The sequence below is a fragment of the Cavia porcellus genome, unplaced genomic scaffold (assembly GCF_034190915.1).
Source record: "Cavia porcellus strain 051 isolate PalLab524CR breed Dunkin Hartley unplaced genomic scaffold, mCavPor4.1 scaffold_22, whole genome shotgun sequence".
Classification (NCBI taxonomy): Eukaryota; Metazoa; Chordata; class Mammalia; order Rodentia; family Caviidae; genus Cavia; species Cavia porcellus.
This window is the reverse complement of record NW_026947505.1, coordinates 40,015,425-40,035,788: the sequence shown is the minus strand read 5'-3', so window position 1 is coordinate 40,035,788 and position 20,364 is coordinate 40,015,425. Positions and strand designations below refer to the sequence as shown.

General features: G+C 33.2%; 2 protein-coding genes across 5 annotated transcripts in view; one reads left to right on the top strand and one right to left on the bottom strand.

Annotated features, from left to right (window-relative positions):
* The window catches only part of Prkn (parkin RBR E3 ubiquitin protein ligase), a 1,262,552-nt gene extending 1,257,979 nt beyond the window's left edge, over positions 1 to 4,573 (bottom strand). Inside the window, exon 1 of one of the 3 annotated variants that reach the window (XM_063233336.1) lies at positions 4,396 to 4,573. In XM_063233336.1, the coding sequence (XP_063089406.1) occupies positions 4,396 to 4,402 (7 nt within the window). In that variant the 5' untranslated portion in view covers positions 4,403 to 4,573. The remainder of the gene's footprint in view (positions 1 to 4,395) is intronic. The other 2 variants (XM_063233335.1, XM_063233337.1) reach the window with 2 other exon arrangements.
* The window catches only part of Pacrg (parkin coregulated), a 503,840-nt gene continuing 488,021 nt past the window's right edge, over positions 4,546 to 20,364 (top strand). Inside the window, exons 1-2 of one of the 2 annotated variants that reach the window (XM_063233338.1) lie at positions 4,546 to 4,850; positions 4,936 to 5,112. In XM_063233338.1, coding sequence (XP_063089408.1) covers positions 4,957 to 5,112 — 156 coding nt within the window. In that variant the 5' untranslated portion in view covers positions 4,546 to 4,850; positions 4,936 to 4,956. Of the gene's footprint in view, positions 5,113 to 20,364 lie in introns of both variants that reach the window. The other variant, XM_003466379.5, reaches the window with a different exon arrangement.

Here is a 20,364-nt window from a genome sequence, read left to right as displayed (position 1 = left end):
TCTTCCCCATAGGTAATGCAACAACATACACTTCTCACCTGGACTTACTCCTGACGAGCACCACCTACAAAGAATTGATGAAGGAAGTATGATTATGAATTGAAATAGTCATTAGTAGAAGGAGAAAGGTTTCTATTTAACGAAAAACAGACATTACCTTGGTAGAAGTCCTAGATAATTAGGAAACACAATACTAAGGGAAATAGTCCTATTACTACAATTCCTTTTAACCAAAATTCACATACAGGATGAAGTAAACAAGGCTTGGGGGAAGCTGCAAATCAGCCAACTGTCAAGGTAAGTCTTTCTTTAACATTACAAAACTTAAGAGGGAAACCATTCAGTTTACTACAAAGAAACATTTAAAATAAGCTCACTAAATGCAAATTAAAACAGAAAACATTGAATAAGCACTGGGCTACAATTAAAGGCTGAAGAAACAGCAGGTAAAAAACAATTTTCATTGATCAAAGAACTGAAAGCTAACAGAATAAAGTGTTTTGCATTGAAACTGTTTTCATGAATATGAAGCATTTCCAAGGAAGGATAACTTTTTCTTTCTTTTTTTGTGTATTTTTCAAAGAAGCTTTGGAGGTAGGAACGAATTTGCATATCTTAATACAAAATACTTTCCCTGTATCATTTTCAAGCAAAAAAACTATTTAGTTTCAAACAAAAAATGAAGGTTTCAATAAAATCCTTAGAAATGGGGCCAACATTGTACAGGGTATAAGGTCATTCTAAAGTTTTTAGATCCATAAAAGGACTGGATATAACTACTACATGAAATCTTCTATGCGAAAGTTTAGTAGAAGCTATTTTGTGACTCAACTGTACCTCATAATACACAGAAGCATTTGGGTACTTAGAGTTGCTTTCATCTAAAGTTATCAAAATGTCAGGGCAAGTATCTATACACAGTGTGTTCAACTAGAAATAAAAAAACCAAAGATTTAAAAATGTACTGAATACAAGTTTTAAAAAATGTATGAACCTTAGCTGGGTGTGGTAGTACATGCCTGTAATTTCACACTCCAGAGGCTGAGGCAGGAGGAGTGTCATGAATTTGAGACCAGCCTGAGCTCAAGGCCAGCCTATACTGCATAGCCAGACCTTGTCTCAAAAGAGAAAAAAAAAGTATCAGCCTTAAATCCAAATATATAAATTTGTGGGCCAATAGTAAAGTGACTGTGTACATTCAGGATACTATTTGTTTTCCTCACTTTTATATCCCTGGAGCCCACAGCACACAATAGGCATTCACTCTTTGGAAATGATTTGTGAACCTAAAGTATCATAAAAGGAGAAACAAGAATTTTCTTATCATTATAAACTCACTTTAAAATTAAAATATACTTTGGTTCATCTAGCAAAAAAACAGTAACAAAAACATTAGCTGACCAGGGGGAAATGGACACTCATCAACACTGTCAGGAAATGCAAGACTTCCCTCAGCATCTGTTCAGCCTGTATACTGAAAAGCTCATTTATTGGGGAATGTCTGCATAATTAATATATCCTATAAAACAGAAGACTAGGCAGAAATTACCATATCATGCATCTGTACAAGAAAATATATAAGTTCTCTAAAAAATACTAAGTTGAACAAGGTATAGAATATGTACTAATTATTGTTTTTAACTCAATCAAAAATCTTTTTAAAGTAGGACACTGAATTTCAGTCTCATTGCTGACAATATTAGTGTATACATAACCGTGCACTTTACCACTGATACTGCCTAAATCAATATGGCATGTAGAACATTCCAAAAAATATCATCACTAAAATTCAATTTTAAACACAAGTGTTATACCTTTCTTAAAAAGGTGAAATATACTTTTAATAAAGGTGCCAAAATTACATTTTTCTCTAAGTTGAATTTCTTAAACTTTTCTATTCTATTTCATACTATCTTGAAATCCTCCACACCTCTCACAAAAGCACAAATTTTCATTGACTTAAATTATGTTTCCTGCATCTGTCTGGGTCAAGGCATTTAATATATCAATCATAATCCAAGTAGGAAATGTAAGTACTTTTGAAACAGTCTCAATGCCAAGGGAATCCTCAGTTCTGAGAAGGTAAATGGAAGGTAATTTTATTGATAGTGAGGTAACAGTCACTTCCCTTTACACTTATTCTGCCAGGAAATCAATCTTTTTTTTGTTTTCTTCACAGTACTTAAATGGAGAAGAGTACAATTTGCATTAAGGAAACTGCATCAATTAGGAAGATTAGGGCATAAAAGGGGCCAGATCCTCCTTAGTAGCCCTTCCCATCCTTAGCAGAAAAAAAGTCTCTACATAGATATGCCTGTGTAGTTTGACTTCCAACTAATCACTGGCTAAAAATTATGTGTTTCTTTCCTGGCCTCACTCTAGGGCATCCTTTCAACTGTTTTCACATTTTCCTACTGTGAGCTCTGTTCAATATATGTAGGTCCAAATCTGGCAATTCAGATTTGTACGGACATGTGGCCCACAACAAAATTAACCAAGGAAAATTACAGTAGTTGAATGAGAAAACCTACTATCCCTTGTTCACAGGGTTTGTACACAGAATATACTGTTCTTAAGGAAGCATGGATTTTATTATTTATAATAATAAATGAACATGTAATACTGTGTTTATCTGCAATATGTACGACAATAGCTTGAGCAAGAGTAAGTTTTAAAACCCACTTTACATTTATCTCAGCAGCATAGGCATCTGCCTGGCAAGTGTGAGTTCAATCCCTGGTACCAGAAAAAAAAGAAACCTCACTTTACTTCATGCTATTGCCAATAACCAATTTGTCTCATCACAATCAAAGTACCATATTTCTTTCTTCTTGGAAGCTGAATTCCAAATTAAAACTAAACAAACCACCTAAATGTATTTCATGGAAATAATGTCATTAACATATTTATTAGATAATAATTTATAAATAAGTGATAATTTCTGTATCTTAAATTCATATCTCTATATAGTTTTAAATAAATTTCTCTTAAAAGAATCTCTGTGCTTGATTATGTTGAATTAAAATTAAATGCCAACAAACTAAGGTACAGACTATTATTTTCCTATATGTTAGACATTGAAAAATCTATTTGGTTAAGAGATTCAGTTCAGATGTGTTTACAAGTGCATTTTATGCAAACAATACCCAGCAGTTACAGTAAGATTCATAAAAATATTATTTTTTCTTAATTTGATAACTTTTCAAGTCTTTCACCAAAAATCAGAAAGGTAAAAAAAGATGCATAACATTCTTAACTTTTAATACTGTTGCAAAAACAATGTTAGGTAACGGTATGACTAGGATGGGAAGAATGTTTTTAACATTACTTTCATAAATAAAACAGATAAGTATTTTCAGGCCAAAAATATATATCTTATAAATCCACCTCTCATCTGTCATCTGGACAGACCACATCTGACTTCAAATGTGCTTATTGCAATCAAAAGTGTTTTATAAGTGACACCAGGAATAATCCCCAAACAAGTTCACCAAATCTTCCAAACATAAACTGGAGGAAGTCTCCCCAATAATGAAACACTGGAGCAGCAATGTTTTCTACATACAATATTCATTCCCTCTAAATTTAATGATAACCTCTCCAGTAACTTTTGGTACCAATGTTGAAAGAGAGGACCTTTGCTAATCTTAGACTTCACAGTTTTATAGCAACTCTAATGACTACGAAGTTTTATTCACAAAACTACATGTAGGTACAAAAGGCAAGAAATGTATTCACTGCTAACATTTGTTCTTATTTGATCTTAGATCTTCACTGAGAGATTTAACAGTAGAGATCCGAAGGAGCATGAAGATTAAAACCTGGAGAAATTTCTTTCGACCCCCAACACTTAATCATCAGGTACCTTCACTAGAGTTTAATGCTTAGACAGAGTTTCCTTAAGAGTCCTACAGACACTGGATCCGGATGTCCTTAACTGATGACAGCCGACCAGGTCCCCTTCAAGAAGTTGAGGGGAGAAGTTTGGACGAAAAATGGACCTTACATGTACCACACACCGTTCTACGGTTCTGACTGACAGTGTGCTGAGAGTGGCGTGGCGAGAACCCAGCCTGGCCCTCGCGAAAGGCAGGGGGCGCAGCGGGACACCCGAGTGTCCCTGGAGAAGTTGTCTTCAGTAGGAGCCTTTACGCTACAGGCGGGAAAGATGGGGACTGAAAACACACACTGGGGCTCCTGGACAACCCATGGAGGCCGGAGACTCCATGCCGGTGCGAACCGCAGAGGGGAGCCCGGCGGCGCGATGCAGGATGGCGCGGACACTTTTGCCCTGTCACTGACAGGTGGCACCTTCCGGCACTCGAAGGTCCCAGTCGTCTGCCACACCTGGACCCCGGGCGGCGCAGAGGCTGTACCTGGCAAGCACCCACGTACCTATCATGGTCACTGGGAAAGTGGTGGCTGCTGGATGAGAAGGGGCCTATGTGCTCATCGGCGACCGCAAGTGCTTCCCACCAGCGGTTGTCGCGGGTTAAATCATCCAGGCCTCCCCGCCCTCACGCCCGGAGATGTAATGCGCACGCGCAAACGGCCCGCACCCCGTGGTCTGTTGGGAGGCGTAGTTTGGGTCTGTAGTTTCTTCTCCAGCCTGCGGCAGCAAGCCTCCCTTTCCGGTTTAAGGTCCAGGAAATGTTCGTCGCGGGGGGCGGGGCTACTGGACTGCAGTGTTGATGAGTCGCTTAGCAACTGGGAGGCTTACATTTGGGAGGGTGGCAGCTCTAGAAACTATCCGGCCTTCCACCCACCCCTCCCCTCTCTAAACCCTTCACCTAGGAGCTGCCAAACATCTGGATCAACTTGGGCATTAAGGAGGGGTTGAATTTCTACCAGTAAGGCGCCTTTTTACATTGCTTTCTCGACCTCCTGCTCACATCCGTAAAGCCCACTGAATTTTTTTACTATACTTTTTATGAGAACAAGACATTATCTAGGAAGATGGTGGCAGAAAAAGAGACCCTCGGCTTAAACAAATGCCCAGACAAGATGCCGAAGAGGACCAAACTGCTGGCACAACAGCCGCTCCCGGTGCACCAGCCTCACTCCTTGGTTTCTGAGGGCTTCACAGTCAAAGCTATGATGAAAAATTCAGTCGTAAGTGATCTTCAATTGAAAGCACTCGCTCCAAATTAGGGGACATGAAATTGTAGGGCCTGCCAGCTCTAGGATGGATTCCAAGTCCGTGTCCTGGGTAGTATTTGCCAAAACTGACCATGACTCTTGGCCACTAACCGAAGATGCCCAACGGAGGGTGGTCAGGCTAGATTAGAAAGCCTCTTTGGCAAGACATGTACCCTACCCATTATAATCATCTTCCTGATAACCCATAGTTTCTAGACCAGTCCAGATTACCCTAAAGGTACTTACATGAAGAAAAAAAGATCCTCTTTCTTTTCTGAGGCCCACTCAGCAAAAGGCCTCATGGAAGAGGAGCTCTTAGAAACCTCTTGCAAAATTTAACATGAGCTCATTAAAAAAAAAAAAAAAAAAAATGAGGACCACAGAGTCATTAAATAATCTACACTAATAAGTTGATTCTACTACTATATTTTAGAATGTCTTAGAATTTCCTAACAACATTCTTATAAAAGGATTATCAGCCTGTTAGTATACTGAAGGAAACTTAATGTGATGCCTGTTTCCTGATAGGCCTTTAAAATACATTTCAAACAATCTGAGCTTTTGTTCTAATATCTCTATTAACACAGCTCATAGTTCATTATTTGTATAATAAAAACATGCTCAATGCTGTTAGAAAAAAATTTAAATTGCACAACAAATGGTTACATACATGATAATTTTTTTAAATCTTCGTATTTGTTAAATAGCTCTGAATTTGGTATAGCAAACCAGATATTGCTACTGAGTCACACGTTCCCTGTCCAGGAATGAGACATGAAATAACAAATGTAGCTTTCAAATTTGAATAATTTATACCCTAGGATGATTTGACTTGTTATATGACAATTTATTATGTTAAATGAATAATGTTCTTTTCCAGTTCAGTATTATTTTTTGTTTCATTCTTTCTTCTTAAACTAATCCTTAAAAAATCTAAGATTACCTAGTCCAAATTCCTACACTGCTACACATATTTTGACGTGTCATTGATTTACTGCACTTAAAATACTTGAAAATAGAATAAAAATTCCTGCTTATGGTAACTGCTCAAGAAATTTCATGTGTCTAAGTTCTCTTGGGAATCATAGCAAGTCATTTATCAGCAACATAGAATAGCATAATTATTCAGTCTAATCAACTCAAGTTCTTTGCACAATATTTATGATTATAATTTTGGTGGTTTTTTCAAAGTTGTATTTAACAACACATATATGCAAAAGTAAAAGTCATGTTTTTCTTTTTCTTCTGACTCAATAATTCTACATTCTTATGTCGTACTTCCATTGCCTAACCTGAAGTAAAACTCAAGTGCTTGAACATTCTGCCATATATAATAAATATAATGATAAGACTCAAAATATTGACTCTGAAGTAACCTTTTATAAACATTTTATTTAGGCCAGGGGCATATCTCAGTGGCACAAGCACCTGCCTAGCAAGTGTAAGGTCCTGAGTTGGATTCCATTACTCACCCTACAAAAAAAGATCTAAACATTTTATTTAAGGTAATTTAACTTCTCTTTACCTATTTTAATACTAAATATTTTATTGGTAGTGCTTGTCTTTCCACTGAGGTCTTCAAATCAGGCTAGGTTACTTTGCCACTTTACCAAGAAATAGTAATAATTCTTAGATCCAAACATTATTCATCGATTTTATCAAAAACTCTTTTATTTTTGGGCCTACTACTTGCTAAGCATAGTTTTAGGGATTTGAGATCAGCAAAACAAAGTCCTTGTCCTTAGTACACCAAACTAAATCTACTACAACAATAAGGCTTTGGTAAAAGAAAGACAATATTGTTTATACAAAATAACAAGTAGTATAGGAAACAAAAACTGATTTTTTATATCTCATATTTCATTTTTTTAGCAGTATAGACTTTCATCATTACATAAAGTGAAACGGTCTCTGTCTTTCCAAAGGTATATTTCTATAAAGAATATATAACATAAATTTCTGACTTTTTAAAATTGCAACTCCATGATCCAATCTTCCATAAATTTTTTCCAGGGTTAGGACTTACCTTTACTTGCCTCTTTCAAAACCTAGCTAATTAGATAAGCTATCATTCCAAAGCTGTTTCACTCAAATCAGGTACAAATGTACTCAAAGGTGCATACAACTCAAGATATTTCTTTGAGAGTACTGTAGTAATACAAATATACAAATTTGATTTGGTATACACTGTGAAAACAGAAATTCTTATTTAAGCAATCATAATATGTTTATAAGAACACAAAATTATTTGCAAAGTAATGGTAAACATAAACAGATAGTTTTTGAAATCCTAATTATAAATGTTCTTGAGACACGTTTCAATTCCACAAAATTTCTGTTGCCTTTTGTATGAAAATAAGCAATCATGAAAACCATGAAATCAAACAATAATATTTAAATTTATGTTATTATAATATTTGTCCATAAATGGGGCATCGTGGCACATACCTGTAATCCCAGCACTCAGGAGGCTGAAGCAGGAGGTTCACTGCAAGTTCAAGACTAGCCTGGGCTACAAAATGAGTTCAAGGCCAGCCTGAACTGCATAATGAGACTGTCTCAAAAAGACAAAAAAAAACAAAAACAAAAACAAAGTTGTCTATGAAGAATGAAAGGCAGTACATGACTTGAAGATTTCATACTTCATTTTCCCTCTGATAGACCCTTAAGGTAACTCCAAATCCTCCCCACATGTCTTAGTAGGAAAAAGACTAAAAAAGTTACATAGTTCCAAAGAGTGTAATTTCCAATGTCTGCTTCAGGCAGGCAGCGAGAAAAATCAGTACATTGCAAGAAGGAGGCAAAAAGAAACAGCAATTTCATTATGAGGGCATATACCGAAGAAGTTATTCTTATCACTTAAATCCATTGTCAAAACTTACGTTATGACCACAATTAGTTCCTAGAACAGCTGTAAACATAGTATCTACCTAGTAGTTCTGTGTCTATCTCAAACTTAGTTTTATTATGGTAGTAAAAAGAAGAAGGGGCATAGGAGATAACTAACAGTGCCTACTACTATCAGTGCTAAATATGCTATATTGTAAATGAAGAAAAAGGAGAGGGATAAGTAAAATAATTACAGTACAAATAAATATAGGCCCAAGCTTTTTTTTTTTTTTTTTTTTTTTTGATACCACGAATCAAACACAATCTTGCACTTGCCGGACAGGCACTTACACCACTGAGCTATATCCCTGGCCGTCCAGTACAAATAATTATAAATCTATGATTAGGCTTGCAAGTACTTATTCAATCCAGTGAAAGGAGTCAAGTGACAATAACCTGATAGAGATCCTTACTAGCTTTTTCCTAGGTTTGGATAATATCCAAACTGGTCTTTAGAATGCAATCACCAATCTAGAATCGTCTCTGTCACATTCATTTTTCCAGTACAAAGTTACATCACTATTCAAAGTTTTTGAAAATCCCCAACTCTTACCAAAAAATGATAATTCTCCCCTGATGCCAGCAAAACTTTCTATCATCTAATCTAGTCTGTGTTTTTAATTTCATCTTCCACTGTTATCATTTGCTTTGGCCACCCTAAACTCAGGAAACAAATTTAAATCTTCACTTTTATGATTTTCTTATTTTGTTCCCTTGACTTGTATGACACTTTTCTCTACATATCTGCATACACACATTCATCCTATTATTAGGTAACAAATATCTACTGATCACTGGCTATGTGCCAGGCACCATTTAAAATGCTAATTTAATAGTTCAGAGACTGAACACATGCTGTGAATATATTTTTGTCTCTAGCAAAGCACCAGATACTTGGAGAAAACTTCCCTAATTCTGCCTCTCTGTAACCTAAGATAGAAAGTTAACCTTTTTTCCCATTGTTCTCTATTTTGTATTATGGTTATTTCTGCTCATATTTTATCTCCTTCTGAAGAGGGTAGAAATCTAATTCACATTTAAATTTTAGCCAGAGCAGTGTACTTAGTAAACACTTAGTGAATGAAGAAAAGCATCTCTACTTTTCTTCTTCTCCTCTGCCTCTTTCTTGTTGCAATAATTCTCTTGTTTCCAGTTTGAAATTTTTTAATCATTCATGACAATTTAATACCCAGAAGATCCTAACTCTGCAACATCATGGCATTCCTTGCCTCAAACTCTCAGATGGCACCTTTTACTCAAAATACAAGCTCAGGTACTTACAGTCCTGAAGACTGAAGTGATCTAGCCACTGTTTGCTTGCATGCACATTAGAACTTTCTCCTTCACTTGTCCAGTACCATCAACAATGTCTTCCTTGATGTTCCTTGATGCTCAATTACATGGCTGCCTTTATGTCTGCCCGTCTAGTTCCCCTTGCCTGAAAGGTGCATATCAGCATCTCTTGATGTTTCAAATGTTTGTTTTAAAAAATCATTTTTCAGTCAGGTCTACCCTAACACCCTGTTTATTCAACCACTTAAAAAATAAATAAAATAAAGTTTCAATCTCTGAATAATCCCCAGCATTCCTGTTCCAGTCTCCTCTTTCTTCTCTTTTGCCTGTGATATAAATTTAGTTGAACCTGTGTTTTATTCTGGAGCAAGCTTCTTAAAGCCTGAGTAATATTCAATCACTGCTGCAACTCCAGCTTTGGAAAAATTTCTGGAAATTATCATGTGCTATTTTTCTTTAGTCAAACGAATTGATCAGTGACTTATTTTATACTATAATTAAATAACTAACACCTTAGAGAAAAAATGCAAATGATGTCACATAAATATAGAAAACGAAAATAATTTATCAATAGTCTGTACCGAAAGAGTTACACATGTTCATTGTGAAAAGTTAGACTGTTTGGCTTTAAAAAGCTTTTTTCTATGTAATTTTATGGGTTAAATGTTTGTCTCTACTACCTTAATCTCATAATTTCAATGTTTGTTTTAAAGGGTTGCTTTCACCTTAAATCATTTTGATTTAGGAACTAAAGTAAGAATTCTATCTTCCCAAATGGTGAGAAAGTTACCAGATCTTTTATATTTAATTTAGGATTCTAACTGAATTTAAATGGTTTATCTTTGCTATCTCTATATTAAAGTAGCCACTTGGTAATTCATATCACATGTTAATGCTTTAATCTTTAACAGGATAATCATCTCTCTTTCACTTGACTTTTCCAGCCTCCCATGAAAAGGCAGGTAGACTATGTTTTCCACTTACTATATACATCTCAAACAATTTTATAATGTTTACAAACACATTAAATGCCAGAACAGGAAAAGGAACATACAGTTCTAGTTTTTGTTTTTGTTTTCTTTTGTTTTTGATTCAGAGTAGACCATCGTTGAAAATGTTTTTAATACTTTAGTTAATGCATGATATGGATATAGAAAATGCATATGTACTAAATGCGTCATGGTTGTTAAATCAAGTGTCCTGCTTTCTAATGACAATTGCATTTTTTTATCTGATTTTCTTCATCAAAAGGATGTATGTGAGATTCACCTACACTGTTATATACAATTGTAGTTGTAAATCAACCCTTTATATTTATTCCTGAATAGTATTTTTGTATGTGAATGTACTAGAATACGTTTATCTGTTCCTCTCTTGATGAGTATTTGTGTGATTTCTGATTTATAACTGTTATAGACAATGTTTGGAGGGCATAGAATTAAACGTCTGAGTATATATAGCTAGAGTAGAATTGCAGTGCCCTAAATTATGCGTATAATGGGTGTTTAGTAAATATATCAAAATTGATATTTCAAAATTAACTTTTTATCTAGCTTTATGTAAGAGTGCTACTTACTCTATCATCTCACCAGTAATAAGTTAATATTTTCCTCATTTAGTATTTTAAGTACTTCAATGAGTATAAAACATTACTTTCTTGTGGATGGATTTTTATTGTGACTGCTTAGTTTTATAAAATTCTTACATATTTCCTGGTCATTTGAATACGCTCTTTAATAAAGCATCTGTGCAATACTTTAGCTTTTTTATTTTTGTTTGATTTGACATATTTACTTGTGGTACTTTTTCATATTCTATTTTAAATATGTGACATTTTTAAGTACATGTATTGCAAGTATAGTTTTCCACTCCAAGTTTCTTTTTGATTCCTTATAATGATTTTCATCTCTCTCTTGAAAATATATGCATTGTTAGGAGATACTGATCTCAAAAAAAAAGTGTTTATGTATTTCTTTAAAACGTGTTCCTCAACCAATTTCAAGTGACCCACAATGAAATACAAATGCATTAAGATATAAGACTTGAAAAACAAATTGGAATGATCAGAAACAAAATAGGACAAAGAATAGTGAAATAATGAAATGGAATATAGTTAAAGTAAAAAGCCTGGAGTAAAGAGTAAGTGAATCAATTTTGTCATTTACAAGGGTCAGTATATTTATTGATTTATGTTCGAATTTAATTCTGAGCTTCTTGGCATCTGATGCTGAAAGAACATTTTATACTTTTTCACAAAGGAAGCTTATCAATCCCTATTGGGAATTGAAGCTTTCTCTACATTAAATTCTCAGAGAAATTGATCATGTAGCATTTTAAATACATGCAGTACAACATATCTACATTTTTACCTCTTACAAGAAATACAGTAGCAAATTTCATCCACCAGAGATTTCAGTGAGGGTCAAGTACAGGACATTAAAATATATCTTAATGAATTGGATTTTGCATAAATTAAATTGGTATAATACATACATGTAGGCTTTTGGTGGTCCAATTTTATCTGAAAATACAATTCATAACACAAGAGTGTGTAGATTGTGTATTTTTAATTCTGGTTCTCTGTTTATTTTATAATAAGAACAAGATAACTACTCTTTGAATAAGTTAGCAGAGAGGAAATGCATGATGCTATGAGAGCACAAAGCTGGATGGACCTGTAAGAGGGCAGATCTGGGAAGGCCTCCAGGAGTGAGCCATGTTTAGTGATATGTAACAGATGAGGAAGACCTGGAGGAGAGTTGGGGGAGTGTGAAAGCTGAGACAGACTTACCAGGCTGCCTCGTCATTTGGCTCTCAGTCTTTATTTCCAGCATCTTTTGCCCAAAATAATTATCCCATTCATTATATGCATGTTTAACACTCTGCAACTTGTGTATTTTTATACTATATATATATATATATATATATTCCATGAAGAATATGTGTGCCCATGTATAGTTTCCATTATGTGTTATTATTATAAGGCTTTATGTGAAACTTTGTGACATCTTTGTAATATACTGATATTATACATATCACTGCAAATTCATAAGCTTTTAAGAGTCTTTCTAAAAGTCTATCCTCTGAATATGCCATGATTTACTTAGTCTTTCACCCAAGCTGTTCCTGACTTTTTGTTGATATATGGTAATGTTGAAAATTGAATGTCTTTCTATAAAATGTTTTCTACATTTTAAGGCATTTCTTAGAAGTACAATTTCCAAAATAGAATTACTGAGTCAGAAATCCTAACTATTTTAAAACTCTAATAAATGCTGACTTGTGTGTTACCTTCAGTGATTGACTGTGTCTGTTGTGCTCTCTCTCGGGCTTTGTGAGGGCCTAGGCTCTGCTTATAGTATACCTCTGCACCTTCTCAATTGCAAGTTAAAACCTCTACACCTCTGAAACTCTTTCATGATACATATTAAGAAAGTGTTATAAGCATTTAGGGTTAGGATTTTTAGGTAAATCCTTTTACTGCTTTTCACTGAATCCTTTGCCTGCCCTGAATACTTCCCATTTTTAATATATTGTATTTTAACTTTTTGTTTTAAACATATATGTTTGTATTACTGCTTTCCAGTTTTAAATACTTGTTACTGATCAGAGTTGTTTTCTCAGAAATGATTTAGAAAGGAATTTTCATTTTATTTCTACTTCCTTAGTAAGAATTGACTTAAAAACCGATCTGTCACACTGGGAGGTTATGAAAACTGGTACTTGACCAGAGGGAGACTGTGTTTTGGTGAGAAGCATATCAAGGTAGAAAGTAGGTAACTGCTGATTTTGTAAGACCCAGAAAGTGAGATAAAGACATTTAGATTTAACATTTGGCATCTTATAATTTAAACTTAAATGCCATGTATGGTAATTGAGTTAATCGACAGTAGTATTATTTCAGAGAGAGATTATTTTTAAGTTTTCCATATATATGGAAAAATCATAGCCTAATCAGAAATTTAACATATCTATGAGTTTGCTTACTTTTCAAAGTTACTGTCAGTTTGGGAAAAAAATACGTGGAATAGTTATGTTATATAAATAATTTATATTTTAGAGTTATGCTTCTAAACCAATTCATACTAAAGTCATTGACAGGTTACAGAATATAATGCTATGAAAATGATTATATAATAAGTATCAAGTAAAATAATAAATACAAGATGGAACATGGTTAACTACCTTTCTTTTGTGGATTTTTTTACTTAGAAAACATTCACAGAGAATTATATTTCACAGACTGTCTATTCCAAATTAAAGCTGTTGTGAATAAATAGATCCTGAGACAAATAGTAAATCCTAAACCAAATCATCTGTGTCCTGAGCTTTGTGTAAAAATACAATTAATTTACATTATAGAACTTTCTTTTAAAGTAGAATAAAATGGCACATTGTTAAATGTTTTCAATAAATGTGGAAATTATTTGAATTTGATACTGCATTATATTAAGACATAGTTTAGAATTTTGCATAATGTAATCTCAGACAAAAAATAGGGACATGCACAGTTTAGAGGTAAAGTTTAAGAAAATATTAATAATTTTAAACAATAATGATGGATGCCTATAGTATGCTTTATTTCCTGTTAAAATTCCTTGAGAAAATAACATATTTGCTGATGATTTCACTAAAAGATTACACACATACTAATAGTGACTTACATGCACAAAATTGTCTTCCCTTATTATTAGAAGTAAGTATTAAAATGTTTTAGGAGACATTTGCCAAGTAAACCTTTACAAGGTACAGAGTGAATATCTTTGCTTCCCCTTCATTGATGTTTTTCCTAATGTTGGAAATACAGGAGATGCTCAGGGGAAAATACTTATTGATTGCCTGATCCCAACATGTTTTGTGAAAGAAACGTCCTTCTATATTCATTTCACATTTCTTTCCTATTCATTACTTACAGAAAAATAGTGATTAATTGATAAAGAACTGGCTAATATATAAAAAGACTCCTCTGTGTTTCACATTTTGCTTTCTATTTTTACAAGTAAACCTGATTTGGTTGAATTGAAACTTATTATTACTTGATGCTACAATAAAATCACAGGAAAAGTATTTAGAAAACCAAAAAAAACAAGAAAATCCAGGAGTTTATCAAAGACCTGGCTCAACACCATTTACAATGAACATCACTGAAAGGTCACTAATTTTATATAGTTTTATACAAATTTTACTGGCAAATACAAAATATGCTTGATAGATTGAGCCATAGAAGAATTTAAGTCATGGGATACATTTGAAAGTGATGCAACACAACCAAAAACTTTGAGTCAGAATCCAAACCTAGACTCCCAGTGTTAACTGAAATGATTAGTTACAAATGACAAACCATTGAGAGAATGATTTTAATTTTTAAAATTCCTTAAAATTCTTAGTCTTGTGTTAGGAGAAGGTTAGGCTATTATTAAATCTTTTGCAAAAGAAAAACGTTCTAGAGATGGCATATATTAGCCCATATAAAAACGTCAAAAATTATGTCTCATATTTCTGCCTCACATTGACCATTTCACTTACATTGTAAGCTTGACTATAATGCAAAATAATTAGTCTATCTATTCTGTTACCATAGATCTCACCTGTAACTTTGATCAGTCCCTTACAAATAAGTAACATTTGTCATTAAGCAAAGTAGATTGAAATAAACCTACTAAAATTTATTAAAGTACTGGAAAATCAGCTCATTCAGTTTATAAAAGTTATGTGATCCCTTTTATTATCAAATTTGAAAATCACTGTTTTCAAATTGAAAATTATCATTTTAAAAATATTGATGGTACACATGCAGAGTTCAGAAATAAAGTTTAAGACCCTGGCTTTTCCAGATTTATGAGTTCCTATCTTCTGAGTCCCCCACCTTCCAGGTCCATGTTCTCTCAGTTCTAACACTTTGGTCTATTTCTTACTTTAAATATTTAAGGCATTTATTTCAGATTTGTGAACAATATGCTTGTATACTTATTTTATTTAAAAAGTACCAAGATGTACTACATAGCTACCTATGAAGCCAAACCATGACACTAATTAAGGTGTCTATCAGCCCCTACACCCTGAGATTCCCAGCATCTCTATAATCCCTCACGTTCCTTGCTCCCATTTCTGGTTAAACAATGATCAGCATCTGTCACTGTAGATGAATTTGGCATTTTGTAGAATGTTATGTAAATCTATTCAAGTTATACAGAATGAATATTTCTTCCTAGCTTATGTTTCAACCAGCACAATTATTTTGTGAAATGTATTCATATCAACTCCTTATTGCTTTTTGTTATTGAAAAATACCCCATTTCTATCACTATAATACAGTTTGTTTACTTTGTTCAACTGCTTACTGGTAATGGACATTTGGATTGTGTCCAGTGTATAGCTATTAAAAACACCCTCTCTGAATATTGTTGTACAGATATATATTTATCTCTCTCTTAGTTATCTAATGTAGACTAAATTGCACTGAATGTCAGATTTTGTGGGTCAGCACCCCATGTCAGCCTTTCCCCCAGCTGGCACGAGAAGTTATTAATGGCAGTGATAAGCTTATTCTTGTCATCTCTGAGATATTCAAAAGATCTTATAGTATGTTTAGTTCTGCTAATTATTTGAAAGTTATTTTCCTGGGTCATTGAATAAAAGAAAAATATTCATTTTAATAAGTGTAAACTATATCATTGGGTAGAGTAGCAGTATCAAAATTTGAAAATGTCCATATATATATATATATACCATAAATGTATGATATTAGCATAGTTACTATATAGTTATTATTGAAGTTTGTTAGATTATAAAAACAAAATCTTCATAATTTTTTACACTAAATATACTTACACTTGCCCTCACTTTCTCCATGCTGTGTCACTCAGCATATTCTGATGTTTAATTCTTCATTAAAAACTGTGGTAGTTAATACTTTAATATTTTGCTTCATTTATTGAGATTTATTTGCTCCTTGAATATAAAACTTAAATTTATGTCCACTTTCATTTATTTTCTTTCAAAGATATCTAAGGATTCCTTCACATTTTATAAGGAACCATAAATTTATTTTTGCCCAAAGCCAACAACTCGCTTTCAAGCTGACCTACATGCTTATATGCTTATAGTCAGTGAATTTTGAAAATTTGAATGATAGCACATTAAACAGGAATAATGAGCCAATAAAATTTTTATAGCATTCAGAAAAATTATTCCCCAAATACTCACACTGTCATTTTACTCATTAAAATTATTCTAAGATCATAAGTCATGTATTTCTAAGACTTAAAAACAAAAATCCAACACTTTTTTTTTCCTGTTGATCAATTGATTTGCTGACTGCACAATAATAAAATTTTCTTTTGGAAAGCTAAAGTAAGCATATATAATTTGATTGTTTATCTTTAAATGACAGCATAAAATTCTTGGAAAATCTTTAATAAGGTAACTATACTGTTGGTTACATATTAAACTTTATGGTTTGCTACAAGTGTATCATCTTCATATAGTCTCTGTCAGCCTGCGATACTGGATTTAAACTGGCAGAGCTTCAGATGCATCACCAGTGGACCGAAACACTACAGCTTTAGAAGGGTTTTGTGGAAATTAAATGAAATAGGACTCTGAAACACAAGACACATGCTCAGAAACATGGAAGTCACACACAGTAAATGCTCAGGACAATGGTTGTTTTCTTTTTTTATGTTTTACAAACCTGTTAACATGTAATTGCTCTGTCCTATAAACTCAATCTTAAAAGAGTTTATAAGATTCTAATCTCCTGCTCAATATTTTAGACACTAGTGGTAGGGAGTTACATGCACAGAAAGGCATATTACTTACAGTTACTTACAAGTCACTAAGGTACTATTTTGTGTTTGCCTAATGACTTCATTGGCCTTTACCTTGATTTGCACATGCACTTAATTCAATAATGAAGAGTGCTTTGCACTAGTAAAAGTGGTTTCCAATCCATACAAATTATTGTTATTGGGTTGACATATGTGATTCAAATAACTTTAGAACATTTTTAATATTTTAGGAAGGACTTTCAAAGTAGTGTAACATATAACCATATTGGTATTTTTTTCTATTATATGTAATTAATGAGAACGATCCTTATGTTTCAAGTAAATAATAAAGAGCCAGGAGTTTAGCTCAGAGGCACAAGCACCTGCTTAGCAAGTGCAAGGTCCTGAGTTCGATCTCTGGTACAAAGAAAAACAAACAAAAAACCAAAATCAAGTAAACAATAAAACCTAAGAAGAAAAAGTAGTAGCAGATTTGGTTATAATTTGATAAATAAATTATTCAAAGAGTTTATTGAAACTTTCATGCACCTGTTTATTCTTCATACATTGATACCTTGTCATGTTGCTGCTTTGATTAGTTTCAGCTGCTTTAATTGACTACCATTCATCTAGCACAAGTTCTGAATTATTTTATATTTTTGTAAGACAATAAAAAATTTACTAAAAAATCTAGTTTACTTCAGCTAGAAATTTCTGTTTTAAGTTTTCATTCTTGATTCTAATTGTGAGTATTGAATACAGCCTCTCAGATGAGTGATACAGACTAATTTCAAATTTTCCCTAAATCTATGAATATGCTCTTCATCTCTCCCAGTCTGGGCCTAAATTGCTCTGCTTGCATTTGTAATCAGAAATTGATTGTGTTGCTGTGGCAACTGGCAGAGTGTATTGCTGGTTGAAAAAATGTGATGGATTGGGTGCTGTTACATAATTTTCTGAAATCCTAAATGCCTACATATTGAACGGTATATTGACATTTTCACACGCTTCTCTAGAATACTGCTTTGAGTATTCTCGAGTATTAACCCTTGAGATCTATATCAAATGCCTTTGTTAAATATCTAATTTCTTTCCATTTTACTATTTTTTAGACAAAAATGAAATTAGTTTCTCTTGCTGTTTAATCTTGTCTCTTCGTGATTCTACAGTGCAAGGTGTGTCAGCCTCATTCCCAAGTTTGTGATATTCATGATGATATTCTTTCCTGTGGATAGTTGTTAATTGGATTTTTGGTTGAGAGAGTGAAGCAAGAGATGTTCTACCACCTTGTTGATATAAATCTTTACTCCCACATACACTTAAAAGGCTTAAAACCACTGAACACATTTTAAGGATACGTAAATAGCTTGTGTCTTTAGAAGCAAGTCCTTATCTTCCTTTTATGAAATGACACATAGGCAAAAATATACAGTTAGTTTCATATACTGTCCAACCTGAGGAACTGTTGCAATTGTTTTAATAAATGTGTTTCTCAATTAGTTAGGCAGAGGGCAGAAAAACATTATGTAATATGAATATATACTATATATTCAATTTGTTATTGTTGTAAATGATTAAGTAATAAAGTGAAGAGGTAATGAATACTGACTTCTAAGTTAGGGGCCATACTATAAAGAGTCATGCATGGTTTCTTTGTGAAAGCAATCATATTTATCTTTTATGGAACTATTGTATATATTCAAACAAAAATGCATTTATATACATATATATTGGGTATGTATATTCATTGCTGCAAAATTTTGTAATTTAAGCAAACCTGAATGCTGTAGGTGGTATAATATTACAGCCTTGTTTTGCTTTTTCAGATTATACTCAAGTGAAGAAGCTCTGTTGGCTATTTGGCTTTCTCTTTTGGGAAGTGTCCATTGTTCTCGCCTACCCATGTTTTCCATTAGACCTTGTCTTTTTATTACAGGCTTATGGATGTTCTTTATACATTATAGACCTTTTGGATTAGTATTCTGTAAATATCTCCTTCTCTATGGCTTGAGTCTTCTGACAATTTACTATTTTTAAAATCAAATTGATTATTATTTCCTTTCATGATTAGTGTCTTTTGTCTTGATAAGAAATAGTTCTCTATCTTGGAGTTAGAAAAATACTTCGACTTTTCATATATAGACTACAATTTACATGGTGTCCAGTTTTAAATAAGCTGTGAGGAGGTTTCAAATTTTATTTTGTGAGTTTACATATATTATCGGCAGTGCCAGTTTTTAAAAAATCCTTCCCCATATCTTCATAATACAACCTTTACTGAAAAAATAGTAGAAATGAATAATGAATTTGGAAACTTGTATCTGTTTGGATTCGATTATGAGCTCACTTTTTCTATACTAACTTCCTATAATAATACTACTTTGTCTTGGTTATTGTCACTCTATGTTAGATTCTGCTGTCTGGCATAGTAAGCACTCCAATATGCTTCTTCTTTAGGAGTGACTTGGGTATCCTTGGCCCTTTATATTTCCATATAAACTTTTAATTTCTATATAAAGTTTGTTATATTACAAAAATAAGGTTTTTTAATTTGGTAGAAGTTGAACTATTTAGATATCAATAGTGAGCATTAATGCCTTTATTATCTCAAATCATCTAATTCATAACACTGAATATTGTTTTATTTACTTTCCATGAGGTTTTATAATATTCTCAACAGAAGTTTGACTTAAATTTGTTGATGTTTATTCCTTGGTACCTTTTCATGTCTGCATTAATGGTATTTTTTATATTTTTCTTCTTCTATTTTTTAATTATACATTGTTTTAATCCAGGAGACTTGTGAAATTTGCCTATTAATTTTGTTATAGTATATATTGAATTTTTGGAGTTTTTACATACACAATCTTTTTTTTTTTTTTTTAATCTTTTTGAGCCGGGCTCTCACTATGCAATTCAGGCTTGCACTGGGCTCACTTTGTAGTCCAGGTTGGTCTTAAATTTGAAACAATCTTCCTGCCTCAGCCTCCTGTGTGCTGAAATTATAGGACTGCACCACCTACATACATAATTTTATATACGGCCTGACATACGTAATCTTATATAGGAGTAAAAATTTTATTTCTTCTTTTGAGACCCATGTAACATTTTTCTCATCTTACCAAATTGCTGTGGCCTCCATCTCATTGCTGAACAGATGTATTAAAATGGGTAAAAGTAGCAATAACAGATGTATTCAAAGCACTCCAGGCTCATTTTAACTTTCTCTCTAGACAGTTGAGTAATAATTTGCAAGTCGTTATCTTCATTGATC